General features: G+C 33.5%; 1 protein-coding gene across 2 annotated transcripts in view; it reads left to right on the top strand.

The window, feature by feature from the left end:
• The window catches only part of LOC143230935 (alpha-1A adrenergic receptor-like), a 58,836-nt gene extending 38,060 nt beyond the window's left edge, over window positions 1-20,776 (top strand). For both annotated transcript variants that reach the window (XM_076465264.1, XM_076465262.1), the window contains exon 3: window positions 13,504-20,776. In XM_076465264.1, coding sequence (XP_076321379.1) covers window positions 13,525-14,637 — 1,113 coding nt within the window. In that variant the 5' untranslated portion in view covers window positions 13,504-13,524 and the 3' untranslated portion in view covers window positions 14,638-20,776. The remainder of the gene's footprint in view (window positions 1-13,503) is intronic.
• The last annotated feature ends 250 nt before the right edge of the window (window positions 20,777-21,026 follow it).

The following is a 21,026-nucleotide window of genomic DNA, read 5'->3' on the forward strand; positions in this document are numbered from 1 at the left end:
CATGATGGCAAACTACTGTTGTTCATTGAAATGAGATGTTCCAGATGCAATACGTAAAAGAAAGATCACAACGTGTAGTTTTGAGATTAAAAGATGTAAATTTCACAAAATAACCAGGATGAATGAAGATACATGTTCGTTTGTTATCAACAAAATAACCAGGATGAATGAAGATACACATTCGTTTGTTATCAACAAAATAACCAGGATGAATGAAGATACATGTTCGTTTGTTATCAACAAAATAACCAAAATGAATGAAGATACATGTTCGTTTGTTATCAACAAAATAACCAGGATGAATGAAGATACACATTCGTTTGTTATCAACAAAATAACCAGGATGAATGAAGATACATGTTCGTTTGTTATCAACAAAATAACCAGGATGAATGAAGATACAGATTCGTTTGTTATCAACAAAATAACCAGGATGAATGAAGATACATGTTCGTTTGTTATCAACAAAATAACCAGGATGAATGAAGATACATGTTCGTTTGTTATCAACAAAATAACCAGGATGAATGAAGATACATGTTCGTTTGTTATCAACAAAATAACCAGGATGAATGAAGATACATGTTCGTTTGTTATCAACAAAATAACCATGATGAATGAAGATACATGTTCGTTTGTTATCAACATTCTTCTCTTTTCTTCTTTTTGTTGGTATTTTTTTTAAAAACATGATAATAGTAAATATTCATTGTGGTAAATGAAATTATAATTTGATCTAAGTAAGAATTTTTCTTCTTGATTTATAAAGATCTTTGGGTGATAGAAAAAAATAATATTAATTTTGAAATCTGCATAGCCGAATTATAGAAAATCCATTATTAAAACCAAAACAACTTTTATGAAGCTTAAATTCGTATGTCTGTATAGTAAGTAGTTGCATTTTAAAAATATTTTCTTATATAACTAATACCTAATTTTTCAAAACAATATAAAATGATAAAAAAACAAAATATTAAATAGAGTAAGTTTGGTATTGTGAATGGGTCTAGGATCAGCCCCCTATGTTATGTTACCTTTACAGGTTATGGAAATAGCAGTCTCTAGTTATTCCGAAAGAAGAATGCAGCTTATATAATTACTGAACATGCATTTATTTAGTGTGAACTTACAAGTAACTACCAAATTGGTGAACAGCACTGTTCCGTTTTGTGCTACATGTAAGATAGTGGTTCTTTCATCAGCACGTTTAATTTTTAAAATGTCGAATTGCAAAATGAAGTCTGGTTCCTAGTTCAACATTAATCAAATTTCTTTTCATCAACACTTTTAGATGAGCTATAGGCGCCTTATTGTCTTTCCCTACGAAATAAATTTAATAGGAACAGTAAAATACTTACGTAACTTTTTGACAATTGAATATCAATCATTTGCATTGTTATTAGCTTATAAGATAAGGTAATTGTAATTAACAGTTAGTAATTAATCTATACATGCATTTATTTGTTTAATATATTTGCGTATAAATTTAATTTTTAATAACTGTATATAATTTTTATTACACGCACACGCATATATATATATATATATATATATATGAACAACGCACAACAGCTTCTATGAAGAAGACCTAATATCGAATCCTAGCCAGTACTCTTATGAATTCACAGAATTTCCATTTCTTGCATTTGTGATGTCGTGCATTATTTTAATATGCCATGAATTTTACCACTATAAAACAAAATGACTTTATATCAATCCAAAAATATTGCTGTTGCTTAACTGCTAAAGAGTAGGAATGTTGCACCTATTTAGCTGGATCTATTTATATTGATTTTGTTTTTTCTGTTAGTCTTGAAGACTAGAAAGGACTCCTTTTCGGAGGTGCTCAACAAACATTTACGTGAAAGGATAGAGCAGTTATAAACTTTCACACTGCTTCAGACTGACATTCTGGATGAACTGAAACATGGCTTTATACTTTACTTTTGTATAGTGTTCTAATGAAGCTGTGGCATCAGCATCAGCTACGAATCGAGATATCTTGATTTTTTAAAGAGATACCACGAGAACTGAAAGAATGAGAAAGAAATATTAACACGTAAGACAGAAACATAAGCAAAAAGTGTTTTAAACTTCACTTGTAAAGCTTTATGTCATTCTGGATTTCAGTTTTTAGTTTCTAAACTTTTTGTAACACCATACTGTTCCTTGTTGACCAAATTCACGATCTCTCTGTCATTTTGTAAGTAGTTTAACTGTGTAATATAATTCCCTAACATAAATACTATATGGTAACTTATAAAAACTTCTGGAGCCATGACAAGATGTTTATTTTTGTGTAAGTAAGCGTATTTGTTTGTTCTTTGCCACATTTTCTTTCAATCCGATTGTTTCTTTATTTTTCTTCTTTTATATAACTTAAGTTCCTTTTAATCATATTACGATATATCCCATAAATATAAGATTGCATATAAAATATATAACGCAGAAAATCTCACCTCACCTTGTGGGATTAAAATGCTCACCGACATTGTAGTGAACATCTGAAGTATAACCACCTGCCTACTGGTCGTCATCTTGGCAAGAGTGAAAAGAATAACTATAGTAGGAGAATGTCACTGTCAAAACAATGACATATCCCAGCTAAGTTTTACTGTACTGAGACGGCTGCAAGAATTGGTAACATGCAGCAGTACTAACATTACTTTGAAGGTAACAAGTTGCCACACTTGGTCTTAAAATTCTTGTAAATCATCAGCTGACTGTTCGCCTAGCTAGAGTGGCCTTCTACCTCTTCGGTGCAAGTGCAAAGTTCACATCTAGATGATGACCAAATTTCTATAGCACACTCAAGAAGGACCTTGGCAAGTAACTTAAACATTTTCTGCAAGTTTCTGCCTGGAACACTTGGACCCCAATCAAATGATGTGGTATTTGGTATTCAGTTTCAAAAAAGCTGTGTTCAGTATGGAAGCAACTCTACAAGAAACAACTTATCACTGGAGACATACTGGTCATAGAGTTGTGGCACCAACTAGAATATCAAGCCATGTACTTAAATGACATGTCTCACTGCTAAGTCACTATGAACTCCAAGTATTATCTTGTATATATTATCTACAAGTCTCTGTACCACCTTCAACTTGAACATGATCTGCAATTTAGAAGAAAGGTTAGATAAAACAGGGTCACGCAAGTAACATCCTTAATGAAGAGTTCGGTTGTGTAATATTTGTCCAAGAAAATTAAGACAAATTTACAACTTCGTATATCCCACTTACAAGACCTCAACTATTTATACATACAGAAAAAATTGCAAACAAATTTTGCTTACTGAAAATAATATATTATATTTAGTTTGAGAAAATAAAGTATAGTCATTTATAAAAAGTCCGACGCGTTTCAAACTACATTGGTTGAAATATTTATTGCATCACTTACTTTTTCACACTTTTCTTTGAAGTTATAGTCTGTTTGGAAGCCCTAATTCGTGTAGGTGTAATGATGTCTAATTAACACATCAATGGTTTATAGGCTGTCTTGATATTACACCAGCAATTTTATGGCTATAAATAAGGGTCTTACTGAAAGTACTTTTTATGATAACATGGCCAAGAGTTGGAATTTAGCTCTAGGAAACAACAGTCATTTCTTCTGAAGCAGAGAGAGAGTTTTGGAAAGGCAAGTTGTTAGAATAATTAAATATAACCAGTGTACTGTGAGCTGTAGAAATAATGAAAAACTGTTTGTACAGAGTGGTAGACGAGAAGGGATAGGAATTAAGCTTCCACAGCAGCTCAGTTGTTTCCTGAAACACATAATCCTGCACAATCATCGATTGTTGTTCACAGATCTCAAGAAATAATGGTAAGGTAGGAAACTTCAGGGGCCATTATCACCACGTCTGGTTTTGTCTGTGTTCGGCTGGTGTTCCGCTAAGAAAACCAAGAAAGAAACCTCTTCTCGCCAACAAGGTAAAGACGTTGAGGCTTAACTGGGTCAAATATCATGCTTACTTTACTGAAGTAATGTGGAACAAAGGGACTTTCTCAGATGAATAAAAGTTCAATCTGCACGGGTCTGTTTGGAAGCACTTTGTATGACATCATTGTGGAGAAGAGTTTTATCCAATGTGTTTGAATGCAGTTGGAAAGCTTCCACAATGTCATATGATATATATAGCAGTGCATCTTTGGATAGGATGTAGGATACCTGAATTTTGTGAAAGGAACAGTCATTGTCGACATTTACATCAAGATTCTCGAGTGTCTGTCAAAGCCAAAAATTTGAGATCACTTTTATGGAGCTGATCATTGCACATTTCAGAATAGCTCTATTCCATGCCACAAGGCTAAAAATTTGGTAATATTCACGCACTCAATTCAATAGATGTGAAATAAAGAGCAAAGAAATCAAGACACTACACTGAACAGGACTGGATGTTGCAAATTGTTTTTCCCATAACTGTAAATAGTTAACTGAAGCAACAAAGTTTCAAAGATAGAGTATTTTTACATTTTCTCATATGTTTCATTATTTACTTATTCTAACGAAAACCAAATAATTTTTTTTTCAGCAAATAGCTTTTCAAATGGGTGGTGATCCCGAGCTGTCTTCCTCTAGTCCTACACTGCTAAATTAGGGATGGCTAGTGCAGATAGCCCTCGTGTAGCTTTGAGTGAAATTCAAAAACAAACAAACAAAACATTAAAATTTAACTTAAGTAAAAGCCAGTGTGTGTCCCATCACGCTTGATGTTTTCGAAATAGAATGAATCATAAAGTCAAAATGCATTTATATAGATAAAATAGTTCGATTACTGCTCATTACGATTTTAGTGACGGGTTACTAATGGGCCATGAAACCTTGTAAGTGCAGTGAGTTTTGATATAGTAAGCCTAAAGTGAAGACGTGTGGGATCACCTAAAATGGTACTAAGTGCATAAAATTTATCATGAAAGTAAAAATAGTGATTCAATTTTAAACAAATTATTTTTCAGTTCAGTTATTTTCTGTTATATCGCCAATATACTGAAAAAAACAAACCTCTTTAATCAACGGAAATTCTATATTAGAAAATCAAAAATATTTTTCAAGTTTTGCTGTCTATACATTTCATTTCAAGCATTCAGTACATAGTCATAGAATAACAACCATGTTAGATTTTTATTGCTAAGCAACATGTCATAGCTGGAACGTAGCATTATTAAAACACGATGGTTTTCCATATATTAGAAGTTGTTAAATTAACTTATTTTTACCAATAATCATTATGTGAATACGCCGGAAATTTAGTTCATAAATTATTTTAACGTTGGTAGGCTCGAAAAATAATTCACTCGCAACTGCACTTTTCTGCCTCTCAGTTGGTCAAGCTGGATTTCGCAAAAGTTATTTATTTCAGTTAGCTTTGAAAAGTAAAGTTAGGGTGGGGTTGGTAGTATTTTCCCCATTGTTCTTGACAGACTATACACTAGTAATTATATGAAACAAAATTCGGTATTACTGTGCATAAAAAATACGTATTTTTTATGTAAAACTCACTCAATTAGGTGAGCTTTTCTTTTCTTGTTTGTGTTATACATAAATTTACTTTCACAAAGGAATCCATCTCGAAAATGAAAATATTAACTTGTTCGAAAATAACGTTTTAATCTGACACTTAAATACAAAATCATACAAGATATTTACTTTTATTATTGAAATTATAAATATTTTTAACTTATGACAACTAACTTTTTTCATTTAATAACTTTCCAGCTATAACAATCTTTAGTTACTGGACGTTTAGTGGGTTTTTTTTAAGTTTGTTAATTATTAACAAAAGTATTTTATTTAAAAAATAATAATTTTACTTATTAAAAAATGTGTGTAAAATTCTAGATGTGTTAAAACTGAAGAAAGAATATCATTCTTAACACTAAAAGCAAAAACATAAACATTAGAACAAAGAGAGCAGCATGTGCCCCAATAATAAAATAGGACCTTCTATTTTGCTGATTAGAATGTCTTATTCAGTTGTTGTTTATATATACAATAGGCTGACTTTTCTAGCCTATATAAAAGGAAACTACAGTTGATTAAAAAATTTAAATAATAAATTGTCAGTAATTTTTGTGTAATATGTATCATTATATACTTGTTATTATCTGAAATATTCTGATTAATTGCATGACTGACAATTTCCTCGTACACAACAAACAAATTAATATATTTTGTATGTTTTCTTATATATTATTTATTATTCAGTGAAATACTTGAATAATATTTTAAAACGTTTTTATTTGTTGTCAGTTAAGTTCTACTCCTTTAGGACTGCCAAGTGTGCCTGAGAAAGAATACTAGTATAACTATAGTTATAACAATACTATTAAAGTATTCATCATTATTTTCTTGTCAACATGTCGGACTGTGAATCCAAAGCTCCATGACTCGTGCCCAAGTACAAAAAAAAAAAATAAAATTGCTGCACGTTTTGGAAATGAGTGTGTTATAAACGTGATGATCCGTTATTCTATCGAAATAACCCAAGAGGTGGCGATGGGTGCTGTTGAAATAGCTGTTTCTCCTCTAGTCAGTTCAAAATTATCGATAATTAATGAAGATAATCCTTGAGCTTTGTTGGTTTGTTTTTTGAATTTCACCCAAATCAACTAATATTTTATCTGCGCTAAGACAGGCAGTTCGTAGACTTCACCCACTGCGAATTCTTGGGCTACTTTTTTTTACAAACAAATAGTGAAATTTCCGGTCGTATATAACGCCCACACGGCTCAAATGGAAATCACTTTTGATAAAAATATTCAAAAATACGACCTGCAGATTATGAGCTGAGCGCTTTTGCCCCCAGGGCAGACATTTTATAGTTTTGGCGAACATATGAAACAAAGAAATCGACAAATATCAGGTTTTAGAATCATGTTCGTTGTAACTTTTAATATATTCTATAATGTTGGAAATATTAAAATATGATGTTGTTGAAAACTATTTATAGGAATATTTTCGTTGTCAATGAAAAATATATAGTTTCACTTGGATAAACCTAAAAATCGTGCAAATTTAGGAAACTTTTGTAAATCCTCCATTAGACAAATTATAAAAACAACAACAAAAAAACGGGGTGCACAACAAACTGGTTAGGAAGTCACTTTTTGTTAATTAATTATTTAATGTCCATTTCCCACAATGACACAGTGGTTATGTCTGCAGACTCACTCTCCCCTAGTGACACAGTGGTATGTCTGCGGACTCACACCGCTAGAAATCGGATGTCGGTACTCCTGTTGGGCAAAGCACAGATAGTTAAATGTATAGCTATGTGCTTCTTCCAAACAACTACTTAATTAATAGTAAACAAACGTCATTAAATAGTTTAGATAAATTTTATATTATTATGTATTCATATAACACGTTTGTTTTGATTGTATTTAAAGCTGGAAGTTTGTTTGTTTGTTATAATTTCGTGCAAAGCTCCACAAGGGCTAACTGAGCTAGCCGTCCCTAATTTAGCAGTGTAAGACTAGAGAGAAGACGGCTAGTCATCACCACTCACCGCCAACTCTTAGGCTACTTTTTTACATATGAATAGTGAGACTGGCCGTCACATTTATGACGTCGACCTAAGATTGCGAGTGAAGCGCCCTGACCACCTGGCCATGCCGGGCCGAAGCTAGAAGTAATTATTAATTCACCAATTTTGAAGCGGATTTAGCCTAATACACAAATAGTGCTTCATATTAATTTCTGTGTATTAGATGTTAATTCTGTAGTAAAAGCGTATTAATTGTTAAGCCTCTTAGAACCGAATTGGTGGATTTCACTTCTCTATCAAAGCTCACAGGAAATTGGTAGTGGCTTTAATAAGCTAAATCTAAATCGAATCTCTTAGAATATATTGATTTCATGTTAAATAATTTCATTCAACCAATTATAGACATTTGGTGGAAAGAGTTATGCGATTTTATTCGACCAGTGAGGATCATTTGGAAGAAAGTTACAAAATCTGACTTGTTCATCGTTATACGGACTTATTGTGACTTGTGATAAAATTCAGACATAATGAAAACTTTAAAGATTTAAATTTTCACTTCAAATAGACTGTTTTAATTAATGTTTCAAAAGGTTTGCTAACTGAAACGTTTATCAAATCAAAAGAAACTTGGCGGGGAAAAAATACAAAATTCTCATTTAGCTCAAACAACTGGTGATATCTTCTTAACACAATAAAATAAAACAACTTGGAGTTACTGCTGTAGCAACATTTTATTCGTGTGCTGTAAAAAAAATGTATTTATTTTCAAATTAGCTCTTAATTCACCACATCATTTTTTTCATTATTTTACTCAGTGACAAAAACTAGTGGGTCGCGAGTTCGAACCCCGGTCGCACCAAACATGCTCGCCTTTCAGCCGTGGGGGTGTTATAATGTTACGGTCACTCTCACTGTTCCTTGGTAAAAGATAAGCCCAAGGGTTGACGGTGGGTAGTGATGACTAGCTGCCTTCCCTCTAGTGTTACACTGCTAAATTAGGGACGGCTAGCGCAGATAGCCCTCGAGTAGCTTTGTGCGAAATTCAAAAAACAAAACAAACAAAAACTACTGTCATCGGAAGGAAATTAAATAATCAGTTTTAGCATTACATTTTCATACAACCAATCATAAAATTAATTTCAATGAATCAATATTATTGTACAACCCAAATTATTTCACAAACACAGCATAAGAAAATCGATAACAATATTTAAAAAAAAACAGAAAAACATTAAATTATGAAATTTGATTTCATTTAAACCCTATTTGGAGGTTGCTGGGTTTTGTTTTTCTGATTAGTTTTGTACTCTGTTATTGTTAGTCAATCTTGAACATTTTGAAGCCTTTTCGAGACTGACCTTTAATTTCGTTTCTTAATAAAAATGACAAGCTTCACTTATCTACACTAGCCGGCGTTTTTCTATGTTTTGTTACTTCTTTAACTATTGTACAAGGCCCGGCATGGCCAGGAAATTAAGGCGTTCGACTCGTAATCTGAGGATCACGGGTTCGAAACCCTGTCGCACCAAACATGCTCAGCCGTGGGGGCGTTATAATATGACGGTCAATCCCGCTATTCATTGGTAATAACGTAGCCCAAGAGTTGGCGATGGGTGGTGATGACTAGCTGCCTTCCATCTAGTCTTACACTGCTAAATTAGTGATAGCTAGCCCTCGAGTAGCTTTGCGCCAAATTCAAATAGAGCAAACTATTGTACATTAGCATTTTAGTGTTCTTTAGCTGCATTAATTTCTATCATTAGCAAGTAAATTGAACAGTCAAATTAATCATCAGGACATTGCAGTGTATTATTTTCACACATCATAAACACACAAAAAGGACGCGTTGAAGAATGCGAAGAAATTACGTTCACGAAATATAGGAGATTCTTTGTGCTTGTTTTTAAATACTTTAATAACCAGCGAAAGTCTTTTCCACAAAATATAAAAAACCACACGTACACTAAGACAACTATAGCAAACTTTATTCTACAGAAAACATGTTTCAGCAAGTGTAATATGAGTAAATAATGTGTTCGTGAGCTTCAGGCTGTGAAACTTACAACAAACGTAATGTTTCAGCTCAGCACCAAAACGAAAATCTGGAAGCAATGAAAATAATTTTTTATCTTGTTGTTTCCTATTTAGCACAAAGCAATACAAAGGGATATCTGTGCTATACCCACCACGGGTATAGAAACCCGGTTTTAGAACCTAGTCTTTGTCTACATTCTCTCTGGCAAACTTCAGTCTAACCTTGATGTTTCTCTTAGAGAGCAAAGGTTTCCTCCTTGCACACCTCCCATGCAAGTTAAACTTGTGCAGTCTCTTTTTGATTGTAGAGGCATGCACTTTCATATCAACAGTAGTCAGAGCCTGCTGTGGGTCTCGTGATGACATTTAAGGGTGTTTGAAAACCTCTTTTAACATCTTGCGGTCTGCTCTCCGGGTGAACTTGCTTGGACGACCAGACATGGGCATGTTGGCAGTTGTTTAGAAAGCCCTCCACTTGTTGACTATTTTCCGGATAGTAGAATGGCTGATTTCAAAATCTGTCGGGATCGTTTTAAATCCCTTACCAGACTCATAAGCTGCTACAATTTTCTTTCTGAAGGCCTCAGACAGCTCTTTTGCTCTTACCATGGTGCTCACTCTCACTTCAACAGTCATGAGCACACAAAACTAAATGTCTGAGGTTTAAATAGGGCAAGCCTTATTCAAAATGCTGAGTAACGATCTTCTAATCATGTGAACCTGGTGTGATACACCTATGTGTAAGTTGAGCCATTTTAAGTTGGAATAAATGTGGGGGGTATCCTAACTTTTTTCTCAGTTAGAATATGCCTTTTTGTAGAATTACATTTACAGAAGATCTTGAAAAGTATTTTTTTCAGCGTTAATTGTTTAGTTATATTCCTATAATCTCTCAGTATTTTAAATATTGAGATTAAATATCTCTGTATCCAAAGATGTTACAAAAATACACAGGCTTTCATAGGGTGTCCTAACTTTTTCACATGACTGTATCTGCTGAGTCCACAGAGGAGAATCGAACCCATGATTTTAGCGTTGTAAGTCCGTAGACTTACCGCTATACCAGCGGGGAACAGCACTATAAGTCTGCAGACATGCCGCTATGCCACTAAGGGCACTTATTTATGTAAAGAGAGGGCTTTTAAATTATTCACACATCATAAATTTCAAATCGTGTTTTAGGAGCAAAGGCTTTTAATATATATCTTGTTTAGTTTTATCCACATATTTCAAGACACGTCATTACGCTTGAAGACGACAAAAAGTGAGAAGGTACTAAATGTTTCCTTCTTAATTATCTTCCTTTTTATAATTCAATAACAAATTTTAGTTTGTTTAAAAACAGATAAACTAAAGAAAACTGATAACATTTTTGCATATTAGTTATACTGGGGTCTTGCTGTTATGGTCACATTGATTAGGAAGTCGAGTAGAACTCATAAAATATCAAATGTAAATATTCCATTTCAAAAATTATCCACGAAGGACTAGACAAATTCTAATGTTTATATGTATAACAAATTGGAAATAAATTAGGAAGAATACCATCGAACATAACAGTCACAATTATATATATAATAAAATTGTTTTTTTAGTATCTTCAGATCAATGGCATGACATTAAAAGAAGTGAAATAATGATTTTATGGATGATACAATACTTATCACACAATGTGCGTGTTAAGATAAATAATTAACAATTGCAACTCTAACTGATAAAGTGTGAACATGTTTTACGTATCCAATACATTTTTTCAAGCGTAAATTGTTCTCTTGGATGCAGGGACGTTTCTGGTATGTCATTATTTGAGGGGGGAGGCGGGGGTTGATTAGGGGAATACTGGATGTGATGCTATTTGAAACATCACACGTAACTTGTAAGTAAGAGAAATAACTCGGCATACACCTGCAGGAATATACAATCACACTTTCCACTGCTTAGCACTAGATATGTTTACACATTTTATTGGGATTTTGACTGTAATTTAGGGGCCCACAAATGACTGTTAGGAGTATGATCCTCTCCTTCGTCGGCATCGTCTTTCCTACAAGGCTACAAGGTTTGATAGGAACAGTATGCAGCTTTAAGTTGAAAATTAAGTCTTGTTTTTAATAATTTTATATAACTAAAACTGTTTCTGAGCATTAATTGTCCTGTTTCTCCTTTTGTTCCAAATGGATAACAAAGTGTGATGTTCTTTTAAATGCTAAACCCTGTGGCACAGCGGTATGTTTGCGGACCCACACCGTTAGAAACCAGGTTTCAATACCCGTGGTGGACAGAGCACAGATAGCCTATTGTGTGGCTTTGTGTTTAATTACAAACAAACTAAACTCTTTTGAATTTTCGATGAGGCCCGGCATGACTAGATGGTTAGGGCGCTCGACTCCCAATCAGAGGATTACGTGTTCTCCCCATTGAACCAAACGGGCTTGACCTTTGAGCTATGGGGGCATTATAATATAACGGTCAATTCCACTATTCGTTGATGAAAAACTATCTCAAAAGTTAGTGGTGGGTGTTGATGACTAGCTTCTTTCCCTCTAGTCTTACAGTGATAAATTAGAGAAGACTAGTGCAGATAGCCTTTGTGTAGCTTTGCACGAAATTCAAAAGAAACAAATAATTGATGGGAATTTTTGTTCTTATTGAAACATAAATGAAGCTTAACATTCCAAAAATGTCCCTATGTTACATACGGAAACAAGAGGCCTTATATTCTAGTTTTGCTATATACATATATATACTTTCACACAGCAGAACGTATGTTGTTTTAGTAACAGCAAATATTTACTCTATAGCTGTTATCAAGCTCCACCCAAAAAAAATTAATCTATCCAATTAGCTCATTTTTACTTTTGGATTGGCCTGGCATGGCCTAGCGCGTTAAGGCGTGCGCTTCGTAATCTGAGGGTCGCGGGTTCGCGCCCGAGTCGCGCTAAAACATGCTCGCCCTCCCAGCCGTGGGGGCGTTATAATGTTATGGTCAATCCCACTATTCGTTGGTAAAAGAGTAGCCCAAGAGTTGGCGGTGGGTGATGATGACTAGCTGCCTTCCCTCTAGTCTTACACTGCTAAATTAGGGACGGCTAGCACAGATAGCCCTCATGTTGCTTTGTGCGAAATTCCAAAACAAACAAACAAAAATACTTTTGGATTAATATTTTAAGCATAGCTGCCAATTATTTCTGGTTAAAGTATCTTTTGTTGCTAGCCGCAATTTCCAAAAGCTACATATGATGTTCGCCAGTATTAAGTAGCAAAATAACAAAACACTGGTATCGAAACTTGGCTTATAGCGTTGTAAGTCCGCAGACATATCACTGTGCCATTAGGGGGGAAGGCAAACTTCCAATTTATGGTGGTTCGGTTAGGTAGTTAAAACATAAATTTATATCTTATCATATAAAACTTCTATAAGTTTTTTTTTTTTTGATATTTTCGAGAAGTTAAGTTTCTTATTGTGATATAAGGGGTAAGTTTGAAAGCGAGTTTACCACAAATAATATTTCTTTATAATATAAAAATGTGATTAGAATCCCTATCGATCGGCTGCAGCAAAGTGTATATGATCCATTAAGTGAAGGTAAACATAATCTACTTTTTGTAATAAGTGTCTTTCTCAACATGTCCTCTCGAGCCAGAGTACGTGCAACCAATTACTGTTAAATCCATCATGATATGGTAGGAAATAATATAGAAACATTATCAGTGCATTCAATCTCTAGGAATAAAAGAAACTACCGTGTTGAATTTTTGTTTTCATATTCCACTATGATTAAGGTCCGGAAAGCTTTCACGATCTCATTTCAAACAAGATGGTAAAGGTATTTTTTATAAAAACGATTATTACGTCAATTTGATAGTTAAACTTTGAATATGGTATCTGTTTAATTTGGTGATTTTGCGTACAAAATAGATAATATTTCATAATGTGAATTACGCTGATACACTTTCTTTTCTTTTTCTTACTACAGATATCCAGTGATTACGCAGGAATGGTACCCAATCTAACAGCGACAAATCAGTGGTCGATCCCCACAACTAGCAGTTTGTCATTTAAAGAAAATAATGTTGATAACGAGACGATGACCAGCTGGAATGGTGTATCCAGGTTGATTTTCTTGTCTGGCACGGCTACTGTCGGTACAATGGGTAGCATTTTTACTATAACTGCTATAGCAGTGATTGATCCCTTGCAAGTCCGAGGAAACATTTATATAGTTAGTCTGGCCTTAGCCAATTTATTGGTCACGAGTCTTGTACTTCCAGCTTCCTGCATAGCTATCTTGGCGTCAATTCCCAACGACCAAGGTATATGTTCCTTTCAGTGGTTGGTTATGGAAATTTGCTTTTTGGTCTCTGTATTGACCTTTATGTTCATAGCGATGGAAAACTTCGTGGGGCTAGGTAGTGTTATCAGCTATGACTTCTGTTGCACGAGGAACCGGATCGTCACCACAGTATCAACCATTTGGTCTACAGCTGTTGCCTTTGCTGTTGGTCAGCAAATAACTGGCTTTGGTCCCTCACTTTGTGACCCATCTGCCCCAGTTTGGCTACCGTATCATTCTGTATGTGGGCTTTTGCTGGTCATGATGCCTATTCTTATTTCAAGCTCCTATTTTGTGAGAGCCATCTTCAAATTAAAAGCTTTTAAGCTCCAGATGGAAGCCTTGGAAGATCCCACAGCCTACGTGCTGACAGACGAAGCGGTACTGAAAAGCAATATAGTAGTCTTTATATTGATGCTAATGATGTGGATACCAACAGTCGTCGTTTCGGTTGTGGGTTCTATCCATCCTGTCAGTCAGAAATTTATTAACGTAACCTGGTGGATATCACTGAGCAATTGTTGTCTCTACAGCTACGTTTACGCCGCGACGAACAAAGATTTCAGGGAAGCCTTTAATAAGTTATTCTATTACTTTTGTTGCAAAAGTCATGTAACATTTTCGCGAAAATCACGTGATGTAAGAAGGTGTGGAGCCGACGGTAGGGGACTACGTGTCCACATCATCCCAGGACTAAACATCTACGCCCAAAGAAAAGATCCAGCAAGAGATCCTTTACGAAGTTTCCAGCTTAAAAAGGGTTCAAGTGAACTCTAAAATAGCTCAATTGATTTTCTTTAGGGAATAAATCTGGCACTATTCCACAGTAGTTTTTTATGAGCTATATATAATTCATTTGTGTGGACTCAAGAATAATCTTGAACAGTTGATAAAATTCTAGTTCATTTCTTTCTGTTGATCAAAGTACACATGTGTGTATATATATATATCACAAGTTAAACAATCTTGTTCTGTTCCTTATTAAAAAGAGCATTTAAATTGCTCTTCATCATATCATGGATTTTTGTTTGCCGTATTTAAACACACAAGGACTTCTAAATGCAAAATATTATCTATGCTTATTAAAGTTCCAAATCAGTGGATTGAAACACATGAAAATTATTTTAAAATGCATTAATATTGAACCTTCCATATTCATTCTCTCTTTGATACAGTAGCGTAGCGATACATGGGGCATCTGCTCCAGAAAACCCGGATGGTCTCCCAAAATTAGTATTTAAAATTTTGAATTTTGAAATTAATGGGAAAATATTCTCAAAGTAATTGAAGGAAGGCCAGTAAAATATTTTACCCTAAACCTCTTCAAAACCTAGTTACATCACTGCTGAAGTCTGAAACACATGACAGTAACATTTCTTCTGGCATTTAAGTCATATTTAAAACTTGAAAGAGCAAACAAGAACCCGTAAGTGAGTAAAAACACAAGCAAACTGGTCCGAATTGAACAGACATAACATATAGTTATACAATTCAAATTTCTTCTTGGAATAAATTATTGAAAACAGCAACAACGGTGAGAAATATTTTTAAGAAACATAAAGTAAACCTTTATAGTGGTGAAAAAAAGAGCTTCATTTTTTTGTGTTTTTATAGGAGATCAGATCATATGACGAGTACCCACGACCAATCCTGACCTGATTTCTGAGGTAGTTCTTAACTGTGCTCTTTCATTTTTGTTTAGAAATAATATAATTGCGAATGTTTTTATATCATTTGAATCTGTTATTATACTGAAAAACAATTGCATCAAATAAAATACACAAACAGAGAAATAGTCTCTCCAGTTTTATCCATTTCTTATAAATTGAAATTGCTTATTTTGATATATATATGTGTGTTTCTGTATGTGTGTGTGTAAATGTACGATATAATCTAACTCAGATTTTGAAAATATCTTAAACAGAAGTATTCGCTAAAATAGGAGGTAGATGTGGCTTAATGGTTAATGTGGCGGACTGCGGATCTGAAGATTCGATATTTCAATCATAATGTGTCTCTGAACAAGTTCCGCACCTTCAGTTATGGGAGTGTTAAACGTATAGCAGTCAATAATTGTAGTATAGGCGGCTAGTGTTGTTGGCCGTGTGCCCTAACTGTGGTAACCATTTCTAAACTAGAGTTGGGTATGTGTGAAACTTACAAGTCTATGACCTGGCTGTTTAACCAATGTGGTTCGTTAATTGTCGTTCAAATTTAAAATACTTTAAAGTGCATTTCGTATTCGACAGTTTCTCCTTTTTTTTCAATAAAACTGTTAATTATGAATAACATCTCACTTAAATGTCGAAAAAAACAACAAGTGCCGGAAAAGTGACAGCGATGATATGTTTTCGTAAGACTAACAGATTTCAATACTTCGATTATCAGTAGTTTGAGTATTGTTGTGAATGCATATCCTATACCAGTGTAAAATCGAACATATCCAGTAGATCAAGGTAATTATTTTACTAACTGAAATGTTAATGTAATATTGATGTGTTTTTCTCATGTTGTTTTTGTTGTTATGGTATATTTGTGCAACATTCGATATGATGTATGAATTATGAAGAATTATGTATATATATATATATTTAATACATGTTGCTTGTGACGTATGTGCTATTAAATAATAAAATACAGATATATATTATCTAAGAGAGGGGTTAAAATGTTCTACCTTGACGATACTCTTAAGGACCTTCGTAATGTTCATTCATAAAATATGTTCATGCCTTATATATTTTGTTTTTCAGTTATGAGATTATTGTCACAAGTTTTACTCTAATACACATATCATTATTATTACAAAATAAATTTGGACCTCAATGCCAGTTTTTCTACGAAAGCTTGAACTAGATAATACTTCACGTTTTGTTTTCCAAAATTAATTTGTGTAGTTAATATTTTGGAAATGTTTAACATACTGGCTGATTTTTACATGTTTAACTTACTGGGTGCTGAATGATTTTGTTTTATCTTAAATTAATTGGCATTAAATTTGTTTGCCATAAACTCTAATATTTTAACACAGTATTCATATTTGATGAATTCAAGTGGATGGGAGAGGTCTACTGATTATCGTGTTAAGTTGTAAATACGAACGTTTACAGTTCATAGGTCATTACTACAAAAACACGCTCCGCATATTTTGGTCATATTAGCGTTATAAGAGCGACGGTAAAATGTCAATCAGAGTAATGAAAGATCCAGCTGTTGATTAACTGTTCCTTGTCCTTAACCCTGTCAGTGCTACTCTACAAGCTCACACCTCAACTGAAAGAATTGTAATTATTTGTTTGTTTGTTTCAGAAATTTGCACAAATTTACCCAATAACTATCTTGTATGCTAGCAAAAATCTAATTTTGAACGAACAGACTAAAGAGAGGACAACAATTCTTCAGCACCAACCGCCAATTCTTGGGATACTCTAATAGTGGAATTTGGTCATTTAATGCTTAATCTTATGAGGCATCCACGAACTCAAAGTAATATATTTTGTAGGAACAGAATAAAGAATCTTGAAGAAGTGTAAGCAAACCTAGCAATTTTAACCTCAGGGAGTGATTACCACAGTTTAAAACACCTCACACTTTTTAAATATTTGTTAGGTTTTTGTTTTGTTTTTTGAGTAATGAATAAAATTGAATCGATGACGTCAATCTATTTTTTATGCCATATCCCTTAACTTGATCTATTTATTATTGATGCAAACACAGCTATTTATGTACTGCTTGTTATTCTTGTTGTGGAAGAGACTAGGTGGATAAACAAAGTCTAACTCTACGTGATTTTAACGATGTAACACGCGTGAACACCACCTACTTGTTGTTGGTGTGGCTGTATACTTGTGCAACATCAACTTTTAATTTATTTTTATGAACTCAAATGCCAAATGAATCCATGCACTTCTGAATGATGTGAACGAGACTGTGTGCATGGAAAGCATGTCTGTTCCACAGACTGTGTGTATGGAAAGCATGTCTGTTCCACAGACTGTGTGCATGGAAAGCATGTCTGTTCCACTCGGTGTGAACCAAGCGATGTGCGTTTCTTATTGGTGTGTGTAAGAACAATGTAGCAGGAGTGTTGCGAGCTTTTCATTCAAGCGGTCAAAATTATTTGCATTAGCACCATGTTTGTCTAGTTAATATGTGTGGACAAAACTTAATGCGTGAATACTGTAAGTTTTGCTGGTGCCTACAAGCCTGTATGCTTGATCACTGAATGTTTGTTTATTAGTGTGAACAAGGTTATACGAATAAATATTATGTGCTTTTTTTTTCTGTTATAGTGGACGTAAACGACTGCATGTATGAATATCGTGGGTTTCTAGTAGGTGTAGGCGAGCCTGTACGCTTGATTTCCATGCAGTTCTAGTTGGTATGGAAGAAATTATACATGTGCATGTACTTTGTTGCCAGAAAGTATTTATTAAACAGTACGCTGTTTCACTGTCATATTCATTTGTGTTGTCTCCTTTGATAGGACTGCATAACATGACTGTTTTGAGATCGCAGTCTAGACCTACGAGACAACCCTTAACTGATTTCATATTAGCTCTCTCAGTGGAATAGAATAAATGTGAGCAGTTTTTAGTAACGGTATATTCAATTAGATAGAATAGTGGTATGTTTATATTTACATGCATAAGAATATACAATGTATTTTAAAACTAAACGGTCAACCCAATTTTTAAAGTAGTTTTCTCTTTGTCAGGTTCAAATACTTTTGGATAAACTGCCATATAAGTTCTAAAATAAAAACAAATAATGTCATCTTTACAGCTTCAAGCTAATGATAGCACATTCTCTTATACCTTTATATAAATTAATAAAGTGTTAAATTGAAAATATAAATTTCATGAAACAAATATATATAATATGGTCCATAAGTTAGTTTACCTACCGTCTCATTTAACTCCTTCCTGTGTGGTTAACATTTGATTTACACCAAAACTTGCTTCTTTCTCAGTCTGTGCGCTATACTTATTTATCATTCGTTCACATACACTTACGTTAATCTGAAATCGATGGAATTTAAAAAGGCTCAGTATATTATCCTGGGTCAACTGAATTTATGACGTTGTGTATCGGAGATATAAATTCAGAATGTATTATATTAATGTACTATATTTCTCTATAAAGCAACATGTGGTATTATTTTTGCCAAAGGTCAAAACAAACTTCTAGTTCATTACGGATTGTAAGAGTGACCCTCTTGGTAGCTGACTTAATCTATAGTTTTATCTAACCGAGTTCGGGTTTAGCAGCTCAACCACAGTGGAGTAGATGGAGCTGCCCAACCGACGCTCAGAAAGACGGTTTTGTGTTTGTTTTTTTTCCATATAGCAAAGCCACAAAGGGCTATCTGCTCAGCCCACAGAGGGGAATCGAACCCCTGATTTTAGCGTTGTAAATCCGGAGACATACCGCTGTACTAGCGGGGGGCCAGAAAGACGGTTCTTGGGATATTAAAAAACAAATATAAAAAATAACAAAATATTTTAGGAAAGCCACCATTTAGAAACTTTGTCTCCAACAAAGCTAAAGATACGTAAACATATGAAATATTATTCTGTTAAAATATTCTTCCTTACTCCTCTCTCATAAATATTATTCTGTTAAAATATTCTTCCTTACTCCTCTCTCATAAATATTATTCTGTTAAAATATTCTTCCTTCTCCTCTCTCATAAATATTATTCTGTTAAAATATTCTTCCTTACTCATAAATATTATTCTGTTAAAATATTCTTCCTTACTCCTCTCTCATTTCTTCCAATGGCGCTTTTCATACAGCCTTCTTAAATAATGTTGAAATAGTTCTTTTGGAGCCTTTTATTAAATTACACCTTCCCACTTCAGTCTAACCTCCAAATCCTGGCTTAGCCATTGGTCTATGGTTAGTTGATTTTACTATTTTTTTTTATTTCGTTGATTATATTGGTATATTATTCTACACACTATGATCAGAATTAGTTAAAATGACTTTTGTAAAAGCATCAACAATTCACTCTTTAGGCTGTTTCAGATCTTTGATATTAAAAGTGTCTTAGAACTTGTATAGTGAGCATAAAGTAAGTTATGTTTGTTTTAAGATGTTTAATACAAAGTTGTATATGTTTTATAGCGAAAGTGTAAAAAGCTTGTATTTTTGATGTTTGTGAGTAACATAATTGTCTCTGTTATGTATTTTGCTAATAGTAAAGGTTTGTTAATTAGAGTAACTGTTTTCTTCTTCTGTTACTATTCGCTATATTTTTCAATAATATTGTATCTGGGCTGGAATTATTTCCTTTGCATTAACTTACAAAACCATAAAAACATACATGCTAACACACCAACCTTTAAGAATGTTTTTATTTTACTTTATCTATACATAAATAACTAAATTTGTGCTCATGATTCATTTGAATATAATAAATACACATCAACATTTAGTTAAACTACAAACTATTGTTCGCAGATCTTGCAGAATAGCATGACAATTGAACAAAACAAGTTACATGTAACAATACTACGTGTGCAGGTTTCACACCCAATTAAATTAGTGTTTGGTTGAACCTTTCCAACAATATTTCACATTACTTTCCTATACAGGTGTTACTATTTTTGCAGCAAACGGAAGCGGATAGCATTTTTATACAATTGAAAAAAATTAATAAGCTTGTTTTACCAAGCGAAACTTTTCACAATTAATGGGCCGAGTCAAAAGCACACCAATAAAAGATATATGAATTAATTAAACTTAAAATGCGATGCAGAAGAATCGATATATTAATCATGACGAACGTTAATTTGATTTCGTTAATTATTTTAAGCGATCAGGCCGTTTCAACGATGTTAAAGTAAAATTATTTTTAATTCAGGTGAAATATATATAAGCTTGATACCAACAGATTAAAACGACTTTGAAAGGAGGCTGAACATGAATAACCTTTTTTTTTTGGTAATTTTACGTTTATTTATTTACGTTTAGTAACTGGTTAAAGTGCTAAATCAGTAAACTAGAATGTAAATATCTAAATATATATTACACGAATCTCTGCAAATTATATATTCAAATAACATAGAAGATATTTTGGTGTACTACTACCCCGAATACTCTCAGTGTAAAATCTTTTAAAGATTAAAGTTCAAATTGTATTCGGTTTCTTCATCACTTAG

The sequence above is a fragment of the Tachypleus tridentatus genome, chromosome 10 (genome assembly GCF_004210375.1).
Source record: "Tachypleus tridentatus isolate NWPU-2018 chromosome 10, ASM421037v1, whole genome shotgun sequence".
In the NCBI taxonomy this organism is placed as follows: Eukaryota; Metazoa; Arthropoda; class Merostomata; order Xiphosura; family Limulidae; genus Tachypleus; species Tachypleus tridentatus.